This window comes from Ammospiza caudacuta, chromosome 6 (assembly GCF_027887145.1).
Source record: "Ammospiza caudacuta isolate bAmmCau1 chromosome 6, bAmmCau1.pri, whole genome shotgun sequence".
NCBI lineage: Eukaryota > Metazoa > Chordata > Aves > Passeriformes > Passerellidae > Ammospiza > Ammospiza caudacuta.
Genome location: NC_080598.1, coordinates 29,965,675 through 29,986,340, shown reverse-complemented (window position 1 = coordinate 29,986,340; position 20,666 = coordinate 29,965,675). Strand labels below are relative to the sequence as shown.

The following is a 20,666-nucleotide window of genomic DNA, read 5'->3' as shown; positions in this document are numbered from 1 at the left end:
CCAAAGTAATCAAATATACCAAAGCCAATATATATAACTCAAGTACAAGAACAGTCTTAAATGGTTTTTTAAAGAAGCTTCAAAAATAACTCTGCAAGGTAATCACTGCAAGTACATAATGCTTTCCTGCCAGTTCCCACCACTCAAGCTAATTCCAAACCGAATCTCAATCTGTACTGAAACAGTCCCTCAAAAGTAATGTCAGGAATATCAATCCCTCCCCTCTTGCAGAGGCTCTTCCAGAAAAAAAAGTAGCCTTCTGTGGCAGGATGTGTACCAGCAGTTACTCCTGATGGCTCTTGGACTGTCACTTCCCAGGACATCACCCACATCTATGACAGCCTACAAGTATGATGGACATTTACCACTTGCACCTGGGGACACTTTGTGCCATCTAATGGCACACCTATGCAAGCACCATGCCTGCAGCTTGTGTATAATCCTGAAAGAAGTCAAGCCCAACTCTTCCCTTGGTCATGAAGTCTAAAGATTTTATGGGGAAAACTTTAGTTAGTCAGATTTCTCTTTTCCTTCCATTAACAGTATGTTGTACACTGTCCCTCACTCTTGTTTATTGGCAGCCTTGGCAGAAGTATCTTTGAGAAGCTGCCATCTTCGCACTTCTGGAGTGATTGACCAACAAAAATACCAGAGGAACTATGCATGGCTTATTATCATCTTTGTTAGTCTCCAGAGAACACTATCACAGGAAAATGGGTTGAGGATATACCTGTTGAGACTCCATGCTGCTCCATCAAAAATGATAAAAAATGTCAAAGTTTTCAGCCATTAGAGCTTCTGTACTCTACTGACAAGTCAAGGTACCTCCAGCCACAACTTCCCAAACACAGCATTCAGCTAATGTGTATCCTTTATACCTGCTGCTGTAACCCATCAAAGTTGAAGTGTTAATAGTATGAACATCCTCACTTTGATCAATGCAGGATTTTTTAAAATAAGTATCAATAATCTAAGACTCATTTTCAGTGTTTCTCATTATTCTCATTACCCAATACCATTTTGGATATTTCTCTTTAAAGTCAAAACTGTTTCACTGCGTCTTGCAAATGGGAGTGCACAGCTGGTCAGCAATCCTCCTACCAAATTCAGAACAGATGTTTATAAATAATTCCAAACTCTCTACTGAAGCCAAGTACACAGAGTTCACCAAGACAGTACGCTGCTATATGAGACAGGCTGCTCTAGTAATTTTTTGAGGCTCCTCCCAGCAGCATGGAGCTTTCATTGCCTCTCATAATGCCTAACAAATCTGAAAGTCAAAAATCACCAGTCTTAGAGATTAGTGTTATTCTTGTGTGCTTTTCCTCATTCTCCTTTGCAAATACTATATAGCAAAAAAAAAAAAATTATGAACATTTTGTGCAGATATAAACACGAGGCATCTTCCCAGATAAATCCAAGTCAGAAGTACTCCTGCTGATACAGCAGTGCTTTGAATTGTGGAATAGTGATGTTTTCTTTTCATGCAGAGACATGGACAGGAGGAGGAAAGGGGACAGGAAAAAGTCTTTTTCATCTGTCATACCACCAGCATTAAAAAAAGCATGAAATAAGGAGGATGTAAAACAAGGCTACATTCCAGTCAGTGCAATTTCATCTACCCTTGATTTCACAGCTGTTTACTGAAAATGACATAGCATAATTCAGACTTTTGCATCAAAGGAATCCTGTAAAATGCCATGTTTTCCATGCAAACCAGAATGTGGATGCAGAAGTCAGTTTTCATTTCTTGAAACCAACTATTAAGTGAATGGCCCGTATAGGGATCAAACCTACAAGCCCAGTGCTATCAGCACCATGCTCTGACCAGCTGATCTCATCTCAGGGTCATGCAGAGTTCTGCTCTTTTAGGAAGCTAGAAAGTCTGCCCTTTATCAAACTCTGAAAACCTGGTTCATGCAACTTCAAGAAAAATACATCTGGGAAAAGTTGCTGACGCTGTACCCTTTATTAAGTAACAGATGTGGCTTATGGAAACCACCTGCTAATGCCAAGTACAGATGCTAAGAGAAAAGGGCAGCCACCTCAATGATAGCTTACATGAAAATTTTAATAATGGACTAAGTAAAGAAAATAACTAATTTAAGAGAGGGAGGAAAGTATGTCAATATAACCTTAACAGGATATGCAAATGTTAAATACACTTGTTTGGAGAGGGATTTCCTTTATAAAACCAAAATTAAAATCTCAACTTTTCTTTTAAAGTCCTAGCTCTACTGTGGAAAAGAAACTTGAAATCCTTAGCAATGCATAACTAATGCAGTTCATAGAGATTTTCAAACAGCAAAAGAGTCTTGGAGGCCGGAGACAACTCTCTCCCACCATCAGGTACCAATTCCAAAACTCATGTTTAACAGAGGGAGAGAGAGGAACAACACTTACTCAACTACCACAACATATAAAAGTAGATAAAAGTCTGCCATTTCTCTATGTGTGAGAGGGCAACAGCACCAAAGTCACAAGGAATATATATATGAAAATATATAAGAAGGAGAACAACAAGCTGCAATCTGCTATTGCTTTAATTTTATTTTGATAAAACATTTAACATCTGTTATGCATAAGATTCAAGGAATGTTTTCTTCAAAATTTACAAGTTATCACTCTTGTCAGCAGTAAACCACATTGCCACCAGGTTCTTGTGGTTACACATGAACATGAAAAACAGCTGATAACACAGTCTATAAAACAGCCATAAGTCTTCCTTGCAAAATAATGCTTTCTTTGTTTACTATAATAGAATTATAAAGAACAAAGGAGATAGAACACAGCAGAGACTAGCTAACAAAGTAAAAACCAAGTGATTTACTTTGTATCATTTCAAAAATAACCTGAAATTAATCTTAATTTTCCACATATGTTTCCTTTTAAATATAAATGGATTTAAAATACTCACATCATGATGCACCCATGAATTGAGCTCCTTTCTCTGCTATTTAGTGAAGCTATGGTCAGCAATGTCAGCCTCCCGCACCAAGCCATTTTCTGGAAATTCTGAGTGAGAAACCTTCCCTAAAATTCCCTCCCAGGCATGGGCTAGCTCACCTGAGCTCCTAGGGCCTCAAACTTAACTCCTCCATCCCAACCTCTCCTCAAGCCTCATTAACTGCTGCATTCCAGGAAGGCAATTAGAGGAATATGTCGTGCAGAGCAGCAGTAACGAGGAAAACAACTGTTGCAGCTCAGACTGTGACAGTAAACACCTGCACAGCTGGAAGTGTGGTTCAGCTTTGCTACCTGGGACTGCCCAGACATTTCTTTGATGCTTTCATTTGCCAGAGTGTGGAGGACAAGGCCAAGAACTCCTGAGAGGACTAGGGAATACATAACTGGCCAGGAGGCTTCAAGTTACATCTCAGAAGCAACACAAAGCAGAAAAAAGACAAAGGGCAGCTTTTGGATCGATGTTTAGCAACTCTTTCAGGTGACATGCCTCTGAGGGTCATAGTGGATGGGAAAGTTCATTTGTGAGTCAGTCAAGACACCAGAAAAGACTCTCTCAAATGAGAGCTCTCTCCTTTTTGGGCCAGAGAAGCAGCTGAAAAGTGGAGATGATATTTTCAACAGCAGAATATGTTTTATGTTTTGCTTGGTCCTGCACAAGTAACTCCCAAACTTCAGGGTACTATTGCTGAATACTGCAGGGGTTTCTGTAGCATACAAACACCCAACACGTATTAAGTGAGCTACTCAAGCACAAGGAGAGCCCTGGACACAGTACTGAAATACTTGAATACTTTCTCAGCAAGTCACATTGTTTCCAAGTCTGGAGGGTAAGGTGTCCTATCACAGCACCACACTGCAGATTGCAGTGTTGGCATCCTCCACAGAGCAATCAAAACAGAAAGAGGAACAACATTCCACTTTCACCTAGTTACAAGCTAGCATTCAGAGTGTTTCCATCCACAGCTTCTGACTGACAGCCAAAATAACATTACACTTTCCTTACAAAAGTCTGATATCCAATAGATCAAGCATTAGGATGTCCAGAAATAAACCATAAAGAGATTTCATCAGTTCCCAGCTCCTATTTAATACCTGATTGTTACCTATGGCTATAGACAACTTAATGTACCCATTAAAGCTTCCATATTTCATTCCAATGGGGAAACATATTTACACAGAGCAAGTATCCATGTAACCACAAAGTAACAAATCTTTTTTAGTATGTAGAATAGTAAATGTGTAATAAAGACTTTAAAATGTTACTCTGGGGAAAATATTTGACTGAATTTACACCCAACACTATATTTTGGTGATAAAAAACTCATTTAGTCTGTTACAGAATGACTGATAGCATTATGAAGAACACTGGCTATGGGCTGTTTTAACTTCAGGCAATGAAAAACCTGCATTTTGTGTAACCATGTTTGTTTTATATCTGTGATGGATTATTTGGCCATAGGAGTTGTCCGTCCAAGAATGGACTGTGATAGAGTGCCATACAGATGCAGAGCAAAAAGACCACTCTTTGCCTTGTGCTAAATAACAAAAATTTTGACAGCTCCTGCATTAATTTTTTTTTAATGTCTGAATTTGAAGTAATTTTTCAGATGCAAAACCAACGTTCATCTGCCATTGTAAATTAAACAAAGAGCAGCAATGAGGAAGTCTGCGTGGTAGTCTTGAAAAAACCAACGGACCCATGAGTTCTAGACTTTGCCTGAAGCTTTCTAATTTCTGATACTCTTAAAAGCCAGGTTTAGTACTTTTTGGCTGTAACAGAAAACGTACAAACAGATAGAGTACAGTACTTCAATCCAGTTGAACTGAAATTTTTACTGTGGGAAATCTCCTTTTTTAAAACACCTAAAAGGTCATAGAAGCTGTGGCAATATGGGTACCCTGTTAGGGCAATTGCAGAGGGTGTGTACAAAGGTAGCAGGAGGTTTGTGTGAGGACAGTATGGAAACAGTATAAGATGGAAGAGAGCAGACTTTTAAGCGCACTGAGAATTTTTTTTCCATGTCTATCAAGGTTACTCAAAGCATTCATATATTTGGTATTTGTCTCTAAGTCATTACATTTGAACCCTGTTGTTCAAAGCTAGAAAGCAAATTCTCCTATTCAGAGAGGATATACAACCACTTCCTTTTCCCATTTATAAAATATAAAAATCCATCTTAAAATGCCTTTGCTGACCTCATCTGAGGCAGCACAGTAGAAGGATCAACTGGCCTATTGCCTTTGGGGTCAAACACCGTGAGACTGTTCTCTGCCTCCCTTTCCATCCCATCTGTTACACCCCCACGAGATGAATATATGGAATTACTTAACAGCTTCTCTCTCCATTACCCCCTGAGTTTCCGCTCTCACCTTCATACAAACATTTCTGTTTCAGCCTCAGATTAATTCCTCCCATGTGCAGAAAGCTGCCCACCTCTCTGATCCTGCCCTCCTCTCCAAACAGCTGGCCCACACTGACTACACCAAAGGTTTTCCTGTTTATCTCACCTTATCTGACAGTTACAGGTGCTGTTTGTTGCTATAATGACATATTCAATATTATGTGCTATTTAAACCCATCCCAGAAAAACATGAAGACAGATGTGCTACAACATTCCTCACCAAGGAGGATCTAGTGAGAGGGAAGGTCATGATAAAAATCAACTAATATATCCATGGCTAAAGCAACACCAAGCAATAAAAGGTTAAACTTAGCTTACTTCAATGCTGCAGCTCTTCTCAAAATAGACCAGTATCTATTAAAATATGTTCTGTTCACCACTGAACAACAAATCAGAGCTATACAACCCAAGCATGATTTTAACTAAAATTATGGACAGAGTATTTTTACAATCAGTTAGCTTTGACTTAAAGGCAAAGTGTATTGAAAACATGCAAATTAGTTTGCACATTTCTCTTTTCTATTAATACTTGCAGGCTTGTTTTGGGTGGGATTTTAAAAAATTTTATTCAAAACTCTCTGGTGTCTTTTCTTGAAAATAAAATAAAAATCCATAGCCAAATAAGAACAAAAGACTCCAAAATACGCTAGTGTACTGCTGGCTAAATGACTAGGCTAGTTTTCTGGCTGGGCAACTCTTCAAGAATCATTTTCTCTACCGCATGAAAGAGTTATTTATCACAAAAGTCTGTGCAGTCAGAAGACAACATGAGGAACTTGTACCAAAAAGAAAGGCAGCATCAAATCAAAGACTGGCCCTCAGAGCTTGTACCACTTTTCAAACCATTCCTGTTTGGAGTGCTATAGGATTGCTTTAACAGGAGGAGTAAATCACCAGCCGCTGACATTTGGGCTGCTGGCTTTTTCTCTTTCTTTTCTGCTCCGAATTTCCAAAGTCTGGAAGGTTTTAAGCACGTATTATTTACAAATAACACCAGAGCATTGTGCTACGGCATCTTCTTGTTTGTGGGAGTTGTCTTCCAGCTGTAACATGTAACTTTTGGGATTTCCATTGGAGCCAAGTAAACCGGGGAGGGAGCGGAGCTGAGCGACAATGGGAATATCCGGCTCTGCCTCCCGTGGAAAAAACAGCAACAACAGAAGGGGAAGGGAAGACTCCTGGACCCTGTATAACAATTGGCCTGTTTCGGGGAGCTCAGGAAGAGGGAAGTCAGCCTAACAGCTCCACTGGTGATTTTTCGAAGCAAATTTTCCAAGCTACTTAGCGAGGCGGCGAGAGGCTGCCGCCCCTCCTGCCGTGCCTCCCTCAGCCGCGGCTGATCCCGTCCCGGCTGACAGGACCGGCGACACCCGGACAGGACCGGCGACACCCGGACAGGACCCGCGGCGCCCGGACAGGACCCGCGGCGCCCGCTCACCCCCGCTGCCGCGGCCCCCGAGCCTCCCGTGCCCCTCCGCGTCGCTCCGCACCTTTTGCTCAGAGGCCGGACCCGCACGGCTACCTTGACGTTGGCCATGGCTCGGCTCACGCCCAGCGGCTGCGGCCGCCCGCGCCCCGGCCCCGCATCCCGGGCGGAGCGGGGAGGAGCGGGAGGAGCGGAGCGGAGCCGCCCGTCCGTCCGTCCGTCCCGGCCCGTCCCGCCCCGCCGGGGAGGGCAGGGCAGGAGAGAGCCCGGCCCAGGCAGCGCCCGCGGAGGGAATGCACAGACACTTTCCCGGACAGAGAGCAGGCGTTTCGGGGAAAGCCTGCCCGGAGCAGCCGTGCGCAGCCTCTCCAGCATCCAAATCGCGCTTTTCCGCCTGGGACAGGTCTGCCCGGGACAGCGGCACCCCCGGAGAAAGAGACGGCGGTTCCGCGCTCCTCCTCAAATTCTCTTTGCAGCAGCAAAACAGCGCGGGTTTCACCCAAGAGTTAATGGGCAAAACCAGCCCGATTAAGGGTGATGCCCTTAAAGCATCACTAGGGACGAGCACTGTAAGCCCTCCACATTAATTAGACAGGAATTTAGGGAAGGCAAATATCCCTTCCTTATTAGTGCTAAAGGAAAGGTCTCAAGTGTTTTAGATTCCTTTGGAAACATCCAATCTTCATGTAGGTCGTACTTAGGATCTAAAAGAAAATTTTGAAACTTCCAAAGAATTTTAATTGCAATCAAGATATAGTTGTTGCATTGATTGAAGTTTTGTACTTGGAGTAATATAAAAGTCACGGAAAGTTTTAAAAAAATTTATTTTAGAATACTGTCTCTGTCAGCTACTGATGTTACAGGAAGATGCAAGAGCAAATAGCATTGGCATAAAGAAGATGTCAGGCTCAATAGGCAAGTCCTGTTTGATTTTGACAATTCCATTTGCCAATGCAAATTTTTAAATGGACTTCTGGTTTTGCATTTCAAAATATGATAAACTGTGCCATATCTGAATATCATATATGAGAGTTTTAGAGTCCTATGTTGTTTTTATATTTAAACAGCTTCTGTTTTAACTACTTTTTTGTACTTTATGTATAGTTATTTTCATGAAACAGTTTGTCTTAAAGTCCAGAAATGTTATATCTAAAGGAAAAAGGTACCACATTTCAGAAGTTTTCCCAAGTGAAGAATGCCATAAATCCTGGGGTCCCAATACTCCATTCACCACAGAGATGCTAAAATGAATACCTACAAGCTGTGAATCACTGTATACTTCGATTTGTCCCTTTAAATCGCACTAAAGAATTAATTGACACATCACTGGCAAATGGCAATTAGCTAAATTAGCAAACTCTACCAACTCCAGTCAACTCTTCAAAAGTAGATACAGTAAAAGAAGAAAATACGCTCAACTCTTTGGGAAATGGCAAAGAGTTACAATGAACAAACTGACTACAATGTTTTGTAGTCAGTTTGTTCATTGTAACTCTTTGTGTTCTAAAATTATTAAATTGTGCTTTAAAATTATTAAATTTCAACAGCTTTAATGTGCCTGATCTAAATCATCACTGTAAGACACGGAGAGTGAGAGTCTAAGCCTAGAATATGTATAGAGGACATTGATTGACAAACATCACAGAATCAACTAGTTTGGAAAAGACTCAGCTCATTGAGTCCAACCTATGATCATCTATTGTTCTGTTTTCTCCCATGTCACAGAATGTGCAAGGCATTTTTATTAAAAATGTCAGGTTCTCTGCAGTTGTGTGGAAGAACACCTTGATTTCCACATCTGAAAAAAACAGTGACATGGGACTTTGGACTCAAATCCTGTAACAATGTATAGCAAGTGTTGACACAAAGATCCCATTAATGCTTGTGGGACTCAAACACCAGTTTATATTCTTAGATTCTATCTAGTGACATTCTGCTTAAACCTAATTCAAATTGTTTCTATCCTCTTAACTTTTCTCAGCAGCAGCAGAGGAGCACCAGCTGATGTTCCTCAACAGCTGTACTGTATAGCTTACACATTATGCTAGAGAATTGTTAAATTGTTAACTTGCATTCACACTCTGGAGAATGGTTGCGAAGATTAAAATGAGATTCTCAGAAAAGTTTAAATATAAAATAGACCAAATACAATTAAGTTTTAATAGAGTGTGCTCAACAAAGAGCCAAAGAGTTCTTCATTAATTCTACTTTAAGTTTATATGCAATAATCAGATAAACTTGTGAACTTTGTGCTACTGAGCCACCCAGTGGTTACTTTGAGAAAGCAAAATGTTCTTCAGCAGCAGGAATCAACAGGTAGATGTTCACATAACAAATGATACAACAGTAGAAAGGAATACATCTGCACCACTTCTGTGTCTATTTCACATCCTGAATACAAAACCGGGCACCCTCCAAAGACAACCAGCTATGCTGGATTATAGATGTCCTGCCGGTGACAGTGTACCTACCCATCTCTTCATGAGGGCTACAAATTGGGACAATCAATGGTTTTGATAAACTGTCAATCGTACTCATGGAAGAAGAGTTTTATTCCAAGTGGGACACTGAAAATCGGGCAAACAACAGAAAAAGAGAATCTGAAGAATATATTTATCATTACCATTGAAGCATGGTTTCCAAATCAGTAGATCTGTCATATATTAGCAAGTCCATTTCCTGCTTTCCCACAAAACCACATCAGTCATAATAAACTGTAATTTAAAACTTATTTAATTTCTTGATTGGAACTCCTATAGAAGCATAAGCTTGGACCTAAGACTTTGCTCCGTAATTTTAATTATAGGATTTTGTAACAAAATTAAAAGCTGAAGAAACTGACCTTTTGAAATCTAGCACTTTTATTAAAGTTTTATGGCAACATACAAAATACAGTGTTTTATCAAGATGCTTACAAAAATGAATTGAGATACTATAGCAAGTGCAAAAAAAAAACTGAAACAATTTTCCATTGAAGATATAGGCTCCAAGGGACCCCTATCAAACTATTCCAGAAAGGAACTCTTTAACAGGTTTCTCATTAGCCTATCTTCCTATGAGCATTGCCCTTTTTTTTAGTAAATAGTTGGAGAACTGTTACTTAATAACAGAAATATAACTACCTACAAAGACTCTGTTGGATTAAAAGAGACTTATGTTTCAGTTTTCACAGAAGAGTCTAAGAATGTAGTTCTTTGAGTAGTCATCCAAGTTGAGGAAAAGGATTCGTTAGATTAAAGATAAGCCAAAGTCCAAGTCAGCAGTATTGCATACATTGTTAGAATACACTTCTTTCTGCAGTTCTTCCCATTTCAGTATTTGCTCTGTCAGCTCCCTCAATTCTATCATGAGCACCTCTGTTTTTGACAAAGTGGTGTCCTGAAACAGAAAAGAGGTGGATTTAGTCTCTATACATCTTGTCAGCACATAGAAGTAACCTAAACAACCAAACAGCACTGCATTTTTCATGCTGGAGAAGACAGCTAGCTCAATTCTTTTACTACTCACCATGTTGTTCATCATATGTGGTACCTGAGGGATGCTTCTCACAGACTGCAAATGGCTTTCAAGCTTCTCAATGAAAGTCACAGCCTCATTCAACAACTCTACTACAGACCTGTAACCAAAAATGAGCTCAAAAGTTGTGCTAAACAACAAAAATTTAATACTTAAAAGTTCTTTTTCATTGCCCTGCTTTTCTTAATCCCCTTTTACAGCTTTATGCAAGTACCTAAACATCTAATTAATTTTTCTGCAATCACACTTCTTGTATGACTCTTAGCAACAAGCAGGGCAAGAATTACAGAAGTAAACTCCTTCAGTACCTGGGCTAGATTTTTAGACTGTAAGAATAAGGACTATACTTTTATAACATGCACTATGCATGTCTGGGAATTAGTCATGTTTAGTTCCAAGCAAGCAACAGTGGAACAAAGACACCCAATGCTAAAGTAACAACTCCTGCTTGGGAGAAGCATAACAAACCCAGCATGTAGCACATTTGTTTAAAACAATACATCACAACTTGTTCTGTAGACTTCTAAAGACAAGACCAATAACCTCAGTAAATATTCATAAAATATGTATCACTTCCTTTCTGTGAATTTACCAATGAGTAAACTACCCACTTTTAGATGAGGTTTTGCTACCATTTTTAAAGTCTACCAGTGGAAAATTATTGAAAACATATGATTTTTACTGTCTGTTAGTTCAAATTAACTGGGCCTCCTGCAAACAAGAAAAAGGATTTTCTGTGTACCTACCTGCGATAAGTAGCCTCAATAGGCAGGCTTTCTTGACATCTGTGTTTGAGCAACCTCTTTCTGAGATCCCTCTTCTCTTTCAGTACGGCTTCCAGGTGTCTGTTCATATCTTGCAAAATCTCGCACTTTTTCCCTATAAAATAAAATTGCAAAGTTGAACCTATTGTCCTGCTAAAACAAGAGAAAGATTTCTCCTGAAGACAGAAAGGAAAATACTGACCTATTGCAGTGGACGTTCAAGGGACATTAATCAGAATGGTTTTTCTTGGAGCATGTATGATTTTAGTACCAGCATTTGTGACTCAAAGTCACAATACCTACTTTTTAGAGATTGATATAATTGCTTTACATTATCTATAGCTCTAAGTAAATTCTCTGTGAGATAAAGTCAACTATACCATAGCACTGTGAAGTATCATGACAGATTTCACTAGTCTAGCACAACAGTAGCAAGCTGGAATATTTTTAAGTACACATAAAATTGTAGTGGACAAAATGTGCAATAACAGAGAAATCAATGCACGTGCTCCCCAATTGCTAAATTAAAAATGTAGCAAGTTTGGGAGGATAGAGATGCAACAGCCATACACTGAGTTTCTGGAAAAGAAGCAGAGTAGCACATGCAGGTCAATGGTTACTGATGATCTCAGAACTGATGATGCACTGACCCTGGGGAGCTGACCACACCTCCCACACCTTTTTGGAGAATGAGTTACACATGGACCTTCTATGAGACAGCAGAGTGCAAGCTCAACTAGTATGGAAACATGCTTTAGGTCTTAATAAAACACCTACCAACTCTAACAAGTTATTCAGAGATGACTGCTGCAATAACTTCTGGAAGTGTCATGTAGTCAGATAAAACATTATTCTGCTGCTAATTTAAGACTCTTGGTTTTTCTAAGGTACAACTGCACTTACCTAAGTAAAAATGGTGAGTAATGTCTGCTGTCTCATTCTCCAACTGCAGCATTTCAGTTTTCAGTTTTATCTACAACAGCAATAACATCAAATGAAAACGCATTTTTAACATACTTATCCAGACACTGTTGACTCTCCTGGGGTGGAGGAGAAAGCGGCAGCATAGGGAGAGCATGTGTGTGAAAGAGGGTGAGCATCAGCACAGGAACATGTTGCCCTGCTCTCTGGAGAATTTCTACTGCTAGGTGGGACATTTTTGGTCAATAAAAAAAAAGGCTGTTTAAAAAGACAAACCTAAATAATTTGGAGATTTGTGGTGGAAAAGACAGATCCTTTAACTCATTCCTAAACTGCAGAACTTATGATAGAATGGCTTGGATTGAAAGGGCCCTAAAAATCATCTAGTTTCAAGCCCCTGCCAATGGGTAGGGATATCACCCACCAGACTAAGTTGCTCAGACCCCTCTAACCTGGCCTTGAACACTTTCAGGGATGGGGAATCCACAGCTTCTCTAGGCAACCCGTCCCAGCGTATCACCACCATCACAGTAAAGATTTTTTTCCTAAAATCTAATCTAATCTAATTTCTTTTATTTTAGTTTAAACCCATTGCTCCCTGTCCTAGCATTTTCTGCTTGTGGAAAAAGTCACTCTCCCGCTTTTCTTAAGCCCCCTTTAAGTATCAGATGGCTGATGAAGAATCCCTGCTCTCTGAATCTGTTTTTGTAGGAGAGGTGTTCCAGCCCTTGCATAATCTTTATGGCTCTCCTCTGGAACTGCTCCAACAGGTTCACTTCTCTCCTGCTCTGAGGATCCCAGACCTGGACACAGCACTTCAAGTGGGGTCTCACAAGGGCAGAAGAGGAGAATCCTCTCCCTGGCCCTGTTGGCCACACTGCTTTTGATGCAGCCTAGGATGTGGTTGGCTTTCTGGGCTGTGAGGGCACATTGCCAGGTCAGATCCTACTTTTCATCCACAAGAAACCCCAACTCCTTTCTGCACAGTGCTGCTCCCAATGAGCTCATCTCCCAGCCTGTACTCATGTCTGGGATTGCCCTGACCCAGGGGCAGGATCCCACATTTAGTCTTGTTGAGCCTCATGAGGTTTTTGGAGCCTATTTCTCAAGCTTGCCCAGTCCCTCTGGATGGCATCCCATCCTTCTGCTGTGCCCAGTGCTCTTCTCCTGCCAATTCCTTAATCACTGAATAGTCTACCCTTCAAACACATGTCTCTCCTACTTATATCTCTTACAAAGCAGTTTCATAGTCTATGTAGTGTCTAAACTAACATTACAAAGTACAAGGCAACAGCCTAAAATCAGCCTCGCTTAAAGCAGTACGAAATGTCTGAGGTTACTGCCTGCTAACCAACAAAATTGCCTACAAAGAGACACATTTTTGAGTAGTGAAGTAAACTACAAATTATCCTTTATTGTTCAGTTTCTTGAAAAAAATTCAGGTAACACCTTAGTCAAAGGTGCAGCCTACTGAATCCTTCTACTTACAACCTAAAATTTTGTTTCATAGTTTTATTTTCTTTATGACAACTCAGTCCACTGGGAAGAAAAAATGCCAACTGTTAAACAGCTGAACTGTTAACAAATCCCTCATAACATGAAACAACATGCCATGTGGCAGTCTGATATTTCATCAGGGCCCTCTATTACCTCCAGGTATTGAAGTGTTGAGTGTACACTGACAATAGTAAAGGCTGTACCTCATTAATTTCAGCTTCCATGTTTACCATTTCTTCCATCTCTGCGAATTTTGCAAAGCATGGCATTCTTCTGCAAGTTAAATCCAAGGTTTCCTTTGAAAGTAAGACAACAGGAAAAATGCAATCAGCAGCACGAACGCACCGGGCAAATGCTCCAGAGTGACTTGTAGTAGTTTAAAGCTGTTTCTCCGCCGCGCTCGGCAATACGGCCCAGCTCAGGAGAGCAGCGCTACCCGCGGCGCTGTGCCGGCGGTACCTGGCTCACGGCGCCCGCCGCCACACACCGCTCCAGCAGCGCGGCCACCGCCGAGCGCTGCGAGGGCCGGGGCGCGCCGGCGCCCTGCTCCTCATCGCTCTCCTCGCTGAGACACTCCAGCTCCAGTTCCAGCTCGGCATCGCCATCCAGCTCGGAATCGGAGCTGAGCTCGGGCTTGCCCGCCCCGCAGGGCAGGGGGCGGAGGCTGTGCCTGAGCCTGGCGGCGGCCACGGACGAACGCCCGGCGACCCGCAGGAGCATAGGGGGCTTGAAGGCCGCCATGGCGGGCGTGGCAGGAACGGTGCTGACACGCGTCCGGTTCCGGGCGGGCGCTGCGGGAGCGGCGGTTCTGGAAGGGCGGAGCGCTGGGGACGGGCCGGGGCTCCGCCGCCGCGGAGCGTCTGCCAGCGGCGCCCGGACAGGTGCGTTGGGCCTGGCCGGGCCGGGCCCGGCGGCTCCCGGCCCTGCGGGGATCGGGGCCGGAGCAGCCGGGCGGGGTTGGGGCGGGGGGAGCGCGGCCTGCTGCGGGCCAGGGCTGGCCTCGCCGCTTGCCGGGGGGCCCGCGTCTCCGATCGCCGCTGCTTCCGTGCTGTCCCCCAGGTTTCATTGCCCACCGCCCGGTGCGAACCCGGCACTAATCCCGGGCCTGTGACCCGTGCGCCCTGGGATTAAACCCCGCTGGGGTTACGGAGGTGGGCGTCGTGTCTCTGCTGATATGCACGGCAGAGGAGTCCGCTCTCTAAATAGGGTAAAGGTCTCAAAAAAGCCCAAATAAAACAATAGCTGTGTCGGCAGGCCAGCGCTGGTAGATGCCAAAGAAATCACAACCCGTCTCCGTGGAGAATCTCCTTAGGCGCGGGGCCTCGAAAGAGGGAAAATACAGAAATGTGCAGTTTTCTCTTAGTTTTGACTGTGCTTATTGCATAGTTTCAGTAATCAAACTGCTGTAAGGAATACACCTTAATCTAGGTAAACCTAGGTAAACCTTTATACTTCCAGGTTTTAGTTATGAGGGAGATGAAAACAAAGCAGTGAAAAAATGCTTCATTGTGTCAGAATGCTTGTAGTGCTGGGGACAGTGCACTACAAAAAATGACTTTTTAATTTGCTTTATCACAGAGACTTTGGATTGCAGTTCTCTAGCACAGAGTGAAACTGGCTGACACCATCACTTGAACTCCGTGTGCTTGACAGAGAACTGTTAGGATGGGAAATAGTGCACTAAAAGCCCACCTGGAGACAGCACAGAAAACTGGTGTATTTCAGCTAACGGGAAAGGGACTTACTGAGGTAATGTACTGGGAGGGGAAACATGGCTGTTTGTGTGTATGATTGACACTTTCAGAGAGAAATTCACACTTGTGGTTGTAATGCACTTGCATACATGTATTTCCTATAAGCAGTCATGAAAAATATTTCAAGTTTGTTTTTGCTTTTCCCATTTTTGCTTGCCTTGTCTTCTGATTGAGGATTTATCTGTCAGGGCACTTGTATCAGCGTATGCTTTACAGTGCACATATGCTCAAAAGATACTAGCTATGATGTTGTGCTTTTAGAAAATGGCTGTAAACTCGAGGGGGAAAATATGAATTTTATAACCATTTTATAACTTAGAAAGATACTCCACAATTTGTCACATTTAGGTGCTTATGCTATATTTAGTTATAGCTATATGAATAGTCTGTACAGGCTGTTCATTGGGCTGGCAGCAAGCATCCTGAAAGTTTATTATATTGGAAATTATCTTAACTTAGACACAACTGCAGAAAAAGCCAGAATGTCGTGGAAACATAAGTCAAGCAACAATTCACAGAATAGCCAAAAATAACTCTATATTACAGTAACTTTCCAAGCCTTTTCTAATATATCTTCTTCCACTGTCCTACCTCCTCACTTCACTTTTTCTCTGTCAAGCCAAAGGAGGATCAAAACCACTGGCTTATTCACCAGGACTCCTTGATGGTGATTGTCAGATTTTCTTTATTCACCTGAGGGCCAAGACTCAGTACCAAAATGGTACAGGATGTAAATAAGAATAAGGGAAATGGTATACATAGTTATTTAAAAAGGAAAGCAGGAGAAAAATTCTCATATCTACTCTGCTAAAATATAGAGTTATTAACTGGCTATAGAGTATTTTAAAGGATAGGCGTGTTTAAAGAAACACATAAGAGGATGAAAATGTAATGTTTTAAATTTTACTTATTTGGATGAAAAACTGCTCTTCTAGATGTTAGTGTTTTCTTTTCCCTTTCCCCTCTCCAGATGAAAAAATATTTTAAAAAATATGTGATAAACAAATTTGCTAATCACACTGTGGTGCTTGGACATTGTGATACATATGACAGTATGCAACAGTGAGACAATTAAAATTTTATCTGTATGACTTGAACATTCAAATTTGTATTAACTCTTTAAATACTGTATCTTTTTCCCCCCAATAGTTTCCTGAAGATCTGCAGAAGCTAACAAGCAACTTAAGGACAATAGACTTGTCAAACAACAAAATAGAGCTCTTGCCACCTCTCATTGGAAAATTTTCCTTTTTGAAGAGCCTTGCTCTAAACAACAACAAACTGAGTATGCCTGCTAATTAATATCTCCACTGATTTTTAAAATAATAACTAATTTTCTCTATCCTAAACTAAATTTAATTATTTAACTCTCACAAGATGTAAATGGGGAGTTTAGTCACCTAAACTGAAATCTTTGGAATTTTTGTACTGGGTGAAAAACTCTCAATCATAAATTCTACAAAACTAGAATATTGCTGCTTAGTGTATTATCAATTTTACAATGACACATGAGGACTTAAACCCATAGAGGTTTTGTGCTGTGACTTAATCTGACTTGAGGATTTAACAGTGCCAGATGGTTTAGTACTTGCCTAGAGAACAGGTATTGAAGATGACGTGTAGACACTGTTGCTGGCCATTCAGCTGTTGTTACTGTTTCTGTTAAACAAACATCCATCATTATGGAAAAACCACAATGAGGAAACTAGGGGTTTTATGCATTAATTATGTATTATCTGGCTTTTTGAAAGAACAAAGATAATTTACAAACCTGATTGACTCTGTAGTGCAGCTCAGGAGTGTTAGAGGTTATGCACATGTGTAGGTGTAAAGAGAGATGAATGGATGCCAGCAGACCTTACCTGCTGGTGTTTGGTATGACACAGTATGAATAATCTCCTAACTTACTTCTATAAGTTGAGTAATACCTTTAAAGGGCAAATGTGTAAATTTTGTGGTATTTCAAGTGTCATAGAATGCATTGACAGAAGTAAGGACTAACTTTAGTCCTTAAGTTAGTTAAGGCTGTAACTGACAGGCTAAAATATTCAGAAACTGAAGTGATTTCACACTGTGATTTGAAGGTCTGCCTCGTCTGCAGATTATTTTTGATACATTTATGGATGATGGTTTAAAAAGCACATGTTGTCTGTGGGCTTAAGTTTCTATGCAGGGATCTGTGCCTTTACTGGAAATTGGGGAGGAATTCAGTAGTGAGAAATTGCTTAATACAGCACTGTTCTCCCTGCAGAAGCTCATTTGAATTAAATGGGTATGAATGTTTACTGCTCTTGAGGTGATACGTTTTTCTGTCATTTTTCTCTAGCTGCTTTACCTGAGGAGCTGTGTAAACTGAAAAAACTGGAAACACTACACTTGAATGGCAATCACTTGAGGCAGCTACCGGCTGCATTTGGACAACTTTCAGCTCTCAAAACCCTGAGCCTTTCTGGAAACCAGCTTCGGACTGTGCCCACACAACTCTCTGGTCTTCGCCATTTGGATGTGGTAGATCTTTCAAAAAACCAGATCCAAAATGTCCCTGACACTGTGGGAGAACTGCAGGCTATTGAACTCAATTTGAATCAGAATCAGGTCTGGTAACTGAGATGTTGTGGGAATGTAGATTTAGGACTTAGTACAGCCATGGAACATAAGATGAGACCATCAAAACTTTACAGTTAAAAGACATCTCCTGGACACAACTGAAATGAGGAATCATAACTAGATTTTCTGTACCAATATATCAACTGCCTGATTTGATGAACAAAAAAATCCTGAATTTAGTCACGCAGAAAAAGATTTGAACAGTTCTTGAGTAGGAATGTGATAAAGATATGTGTAGGTTGCTTGTCATCATGGAATAAAAAAAGTTATTTTGATTTTTGATAATTTGTTACTTATGCATTGCTTTTAAGTACTTGCTGTTAATGTACCTTATATTTACAATATGGTAGTTGTTCTGTGTAAGTGGGAAACAGATCACTTAATAATTATTGATCACTACCATTTTAATCCCGTTTCTCTTTTCTTTTTATTTCACAAGATTTCCCAGATCTCGATGCAGATCTCCCACTGTCCACGCCTCAAAGTCTTGCGTTTAGAAGAAAATTGTCTAGAACTCAGCATGCTGCCTCAGAGTATCCTCAGTGATTCCCAGATCTCACTGCTTGCAGTAGAAGGCAACCTTTTTGAAATCAAGAAACTCAGAGAACTGGAAGGTTATGACAAGGTTTGTGTTTTGTTTTGTTTTGGGTTATTTTGTCTTCTTTTAAGAAACTTCTGGTGAAGTCCTTACTCAGAATACTAAGCATTTATGCTGGTGAATAAAAGCACCAAATAGTCTGTTGGTGGTGTCACTGCTACTGGATTCATAACTAACCTCTGAAAACGTCTCCAGGAGTTCTTCAAAGGTAATTTCCTTGTAGGATTCAGGGTCAGTGTTCTTTCATCAGCATCTTTTGAAGGGTAGCTAATAATGACAAGCGTATCTTCACTTAGATGTGACTAAAAATAAAGGATGCTTTGAATTATACAGCATTCATTAAGTATTTAATATTAGTTCATCCTTAACACTGGAGATCTGACCATTAATCTGAATTGCAGCAAATGCCAGAAATGTTTTGGGGGTGTCTTTGTTTGAAATTAAAGCTCTAATAACGTGCTTTAATGCAGACTGTTTTTGAGTCTGAGAGCAGAAGCTCAGCTGCTTTTAGTAGTTTGAATCCTCTATTAATTTCTGAAAAAAATAATAGATTTTTTTTTTTGTTTGTAGTACATGGAACGGTTTACTGCTACAAAGAAGAAGTTTGCATGATCATTATTCTGATCCTTTTACTACTAATAAGAAGACTTAGGCTAGAAGCATCTGCTTCACTGACTTGAACCAAGACCGATGAAGGAAATGATCAGAGTACTCCTCTTCTAGTAATCTGAAACAGCCTGTTAAGACCACATTGAATAAACTTGAACTAGACAATATAGGTATTGAACTGATGAACCTGCCCAGGGGCCAGTTTTGACTTTTGTGCCACAATAGCTTTTAACACAGTACATGTTTTCCTTTGTCAGGGCTTGTTCTTTCACAGAGAAAGGGAACAAGCATTTCAAAGTTGCCAGTTCCCTTTTGTCAGGAAGCTGTTGATTTGTAAGAGAATTATTTCTTCTAGAAACATTTTTCCATGATAGCACATGGAAGCTCTACCACCAAAGCACTGTATGTCTTGCAGTAAGCACTGTTCTGCAGAGAACTTTTACAAATAAGGTTTTAGTTTATAACTTAAGTTGTTTGTTTTTTTTTAATGAAGCACAAATAGTTGTGGTTAAGTTAAATGTTTCATTAACAGCTTCCAGTAAACAAATTGTGGTTTGAGCATCCTTAATTTATATTTTACTATACAGGCTTTCTTTTCCCATAAGCAAGAATTGCACTACAGTCCACTTTTGCTTGAGCTGTATCAAATAAAAATTAGGTTCATCTTCAGTGTATTCAGTAAATATGTATATTGCTAGAAAATATATCCTTGCACTGACTCCTTGTGTACAGAGCAATGCTGAAGGTTTTAGTCATCAGCCCACTGCTGCTGCCTTATTACCAAAAGCACCTAGGAAGAGCTAAAAATGTATGCAATTATGTAACTTATACTGAAAAGGAAAATGTACTTGTATATTTTAGTAAATTATTTTCAAAAAATCAGTTCAAATTTTTTTGCTGTAACTGTTGTCATTTTATTTGGTAGTACTAAGATGTCACTGAAAGCCCTCACTTAGCTACTTGAGTCTGTCAGTTGTTGGTAACAGCTACACTTCAACATTACACCCATAATTATGATTAGCAATAAGTGTTTCTTGTGTGAGATGCACAGAGAAGCATTTATTTCCCTGACCCTGTTGCCATTTTATTTCAGTTCTTACATAGCAATATGTAGTGTAGAAGAAGAGTGTTTTAGGGGACATCAGCTCCTTATTCAAAGGATGGATATGATTCATCATTTAACAAGGAACCAGCTGTACTAAGATTCCCCATTCCAGCTATTCCATAGTAAAAAAAACCTACTAGCTTCTTGACAGAAGTAGCTGACAGCTGACCATGCTTATGAGACTACTTTGTTTTGGGAGGCATAACTAGGGAAGTGCTTTAAGAACACTTATGTCTTACCATGATGCAAGATCCTGTATAGTTAGAAATCTATTCAACTTCATACTAAGATTCCACAGATTAGGACATGAAAATTGAATAGTGAATAAAGCCTTCACACACGTTCTAAATTTTAGCTCCTTCTACTTGATACCTAAATCCCATTTAGGTTTTTTCTTTCTAGAGTTTTGCTGAGACATCAACAGAACAAATTAGCAGTTAGCAGATTCCCCCTTTGCATTCACCAAAGAAGTGGCCTACCATCAGTATGTACAAACTTGG

At 40.6% G+C, this 20,666-nt stretch overlaps 3 protein-coding genes across 3 annotated transcripts in view; 1 reads left to right on the top strand and 2 right to left on the bottom strand.

The window, feature by feature from the left end:
- STARD9 (StAR related lipid transfer domain containing 9) overlaps positions 1-5,252 on the bottom strand; it is a 92,356-nt gene extending 87,104 nt beyond the window's left edge. The window contains exon 1 of the mRNA XM_058807665.1: positions 5,164-5,252. Coding sequence (XP_058663648.1) covers positions 5,164-5,252 — 89 coding nt within the window. The remainder of the gene's footprint in view (positions 1-5,163) is intronic.
- Positions 5,253-9,638: 4,386 nt separating this feature from the next.
- On the bottom strand, positions 9,639-14,236 carry HAUS2 (HAUS augmin like complex subunit 2). The gene is made up of 6 exons (XM_058807343.1): positions 13,953-14,236; positions 13,697-13,789; positions 11,979-12,048; positions 11,058-11,190; positions 10,303-10,411; positions 9,639-10,173 (listed from the first exon to the last, which is right to left on the bottom strand). Exons 1-6 carry the CDS (start codon positions 14,232-14,234, stop codon positions 10,024-10,026), a joined length of 837 nt encoding a protein of 278 aa, XP_058663326.1. The 5' UTR covers positions 14,235-14,236; the 3' UTR covers positions 9,639-10,023.
- Positions 14,237-14,273: 37 nt separating this feature from the next.
- LRRC57 (leucine rich repeat containing 57) lies at positions 14,274-19,904 on the top strand. Its single transcript, XM_058807315.1, has 6 exons — positions 14,274-14,374; positions 15,072-15,242; positions 16,397-16,532; positions 17,574-17,842; positions 18,294-18,479; positions 19,023-19,904. Exons 2-6 carry the CDS (start codon positions 15,159-15,161, stop codon positions 19,062-19,064), a joined length of 717 nt encoding a protein of 238 aa, XP_058663298.1. The 5' UTR covers positions 14,274-14,374; positions 15,072-15,158; the 3' UTR covers positions 19,065-19,904.
- Positions 19,905-20,666: the final 762 nt, after the last annotated feature.

What these genes read in the sequence shown, in the direction of transcription:
- LRRC57 (XM_058807315.1), top strand. Translation starts at nt 15,159, where the DNA reads ATGGGAAATAGTGCACTAAAAGCCCACCTGGAGACAGCACAGAAAACT. An exon ending in TCAATTTGAATCAGAATCAG is followed by an intron (nt 17,843 to 18,293) that starts GTCTGGTAACTG and finishes TTATTTCACAAG; the next exon opens with ATTTCCCAGATCTCGATGCA. An exon ending in AACTGGAAGGTTATGACAAG is followed by an intron (nt 18,480 to 19,022) that starts GTTTGTGTTTTG and finishes TTTTGTTTGTAG; the next exon opens with TACATGGAACGGTTTACTGC.
- HAUS2 (XM_058807343.1), bottom strand. Translation starts at nt 14,234, where the DNA reads ATGGCGGCCTTCAAGCCCCCTATGCTCCTGCGGGTCGCCGGGCGTTCG. An exon ending in TGGAAGCTGAAATTAATGAG is followed by an intron (nt 12,049 to 13,696) that starts GTACAGCCTTTA and finishes TTGCTGTTGTAG; the next exon opens with ATAAAACTGAAAACTGAAAT. An exon ending in ATTGAGGCTACTTATCGCAG is followed by an intron (nt 10,412 to 11,057) that starts GTAGGTACACAG and finishes TTTTGGTTACAG; the next exon opens with GTCTGTAGTAGAGTTGTTGA.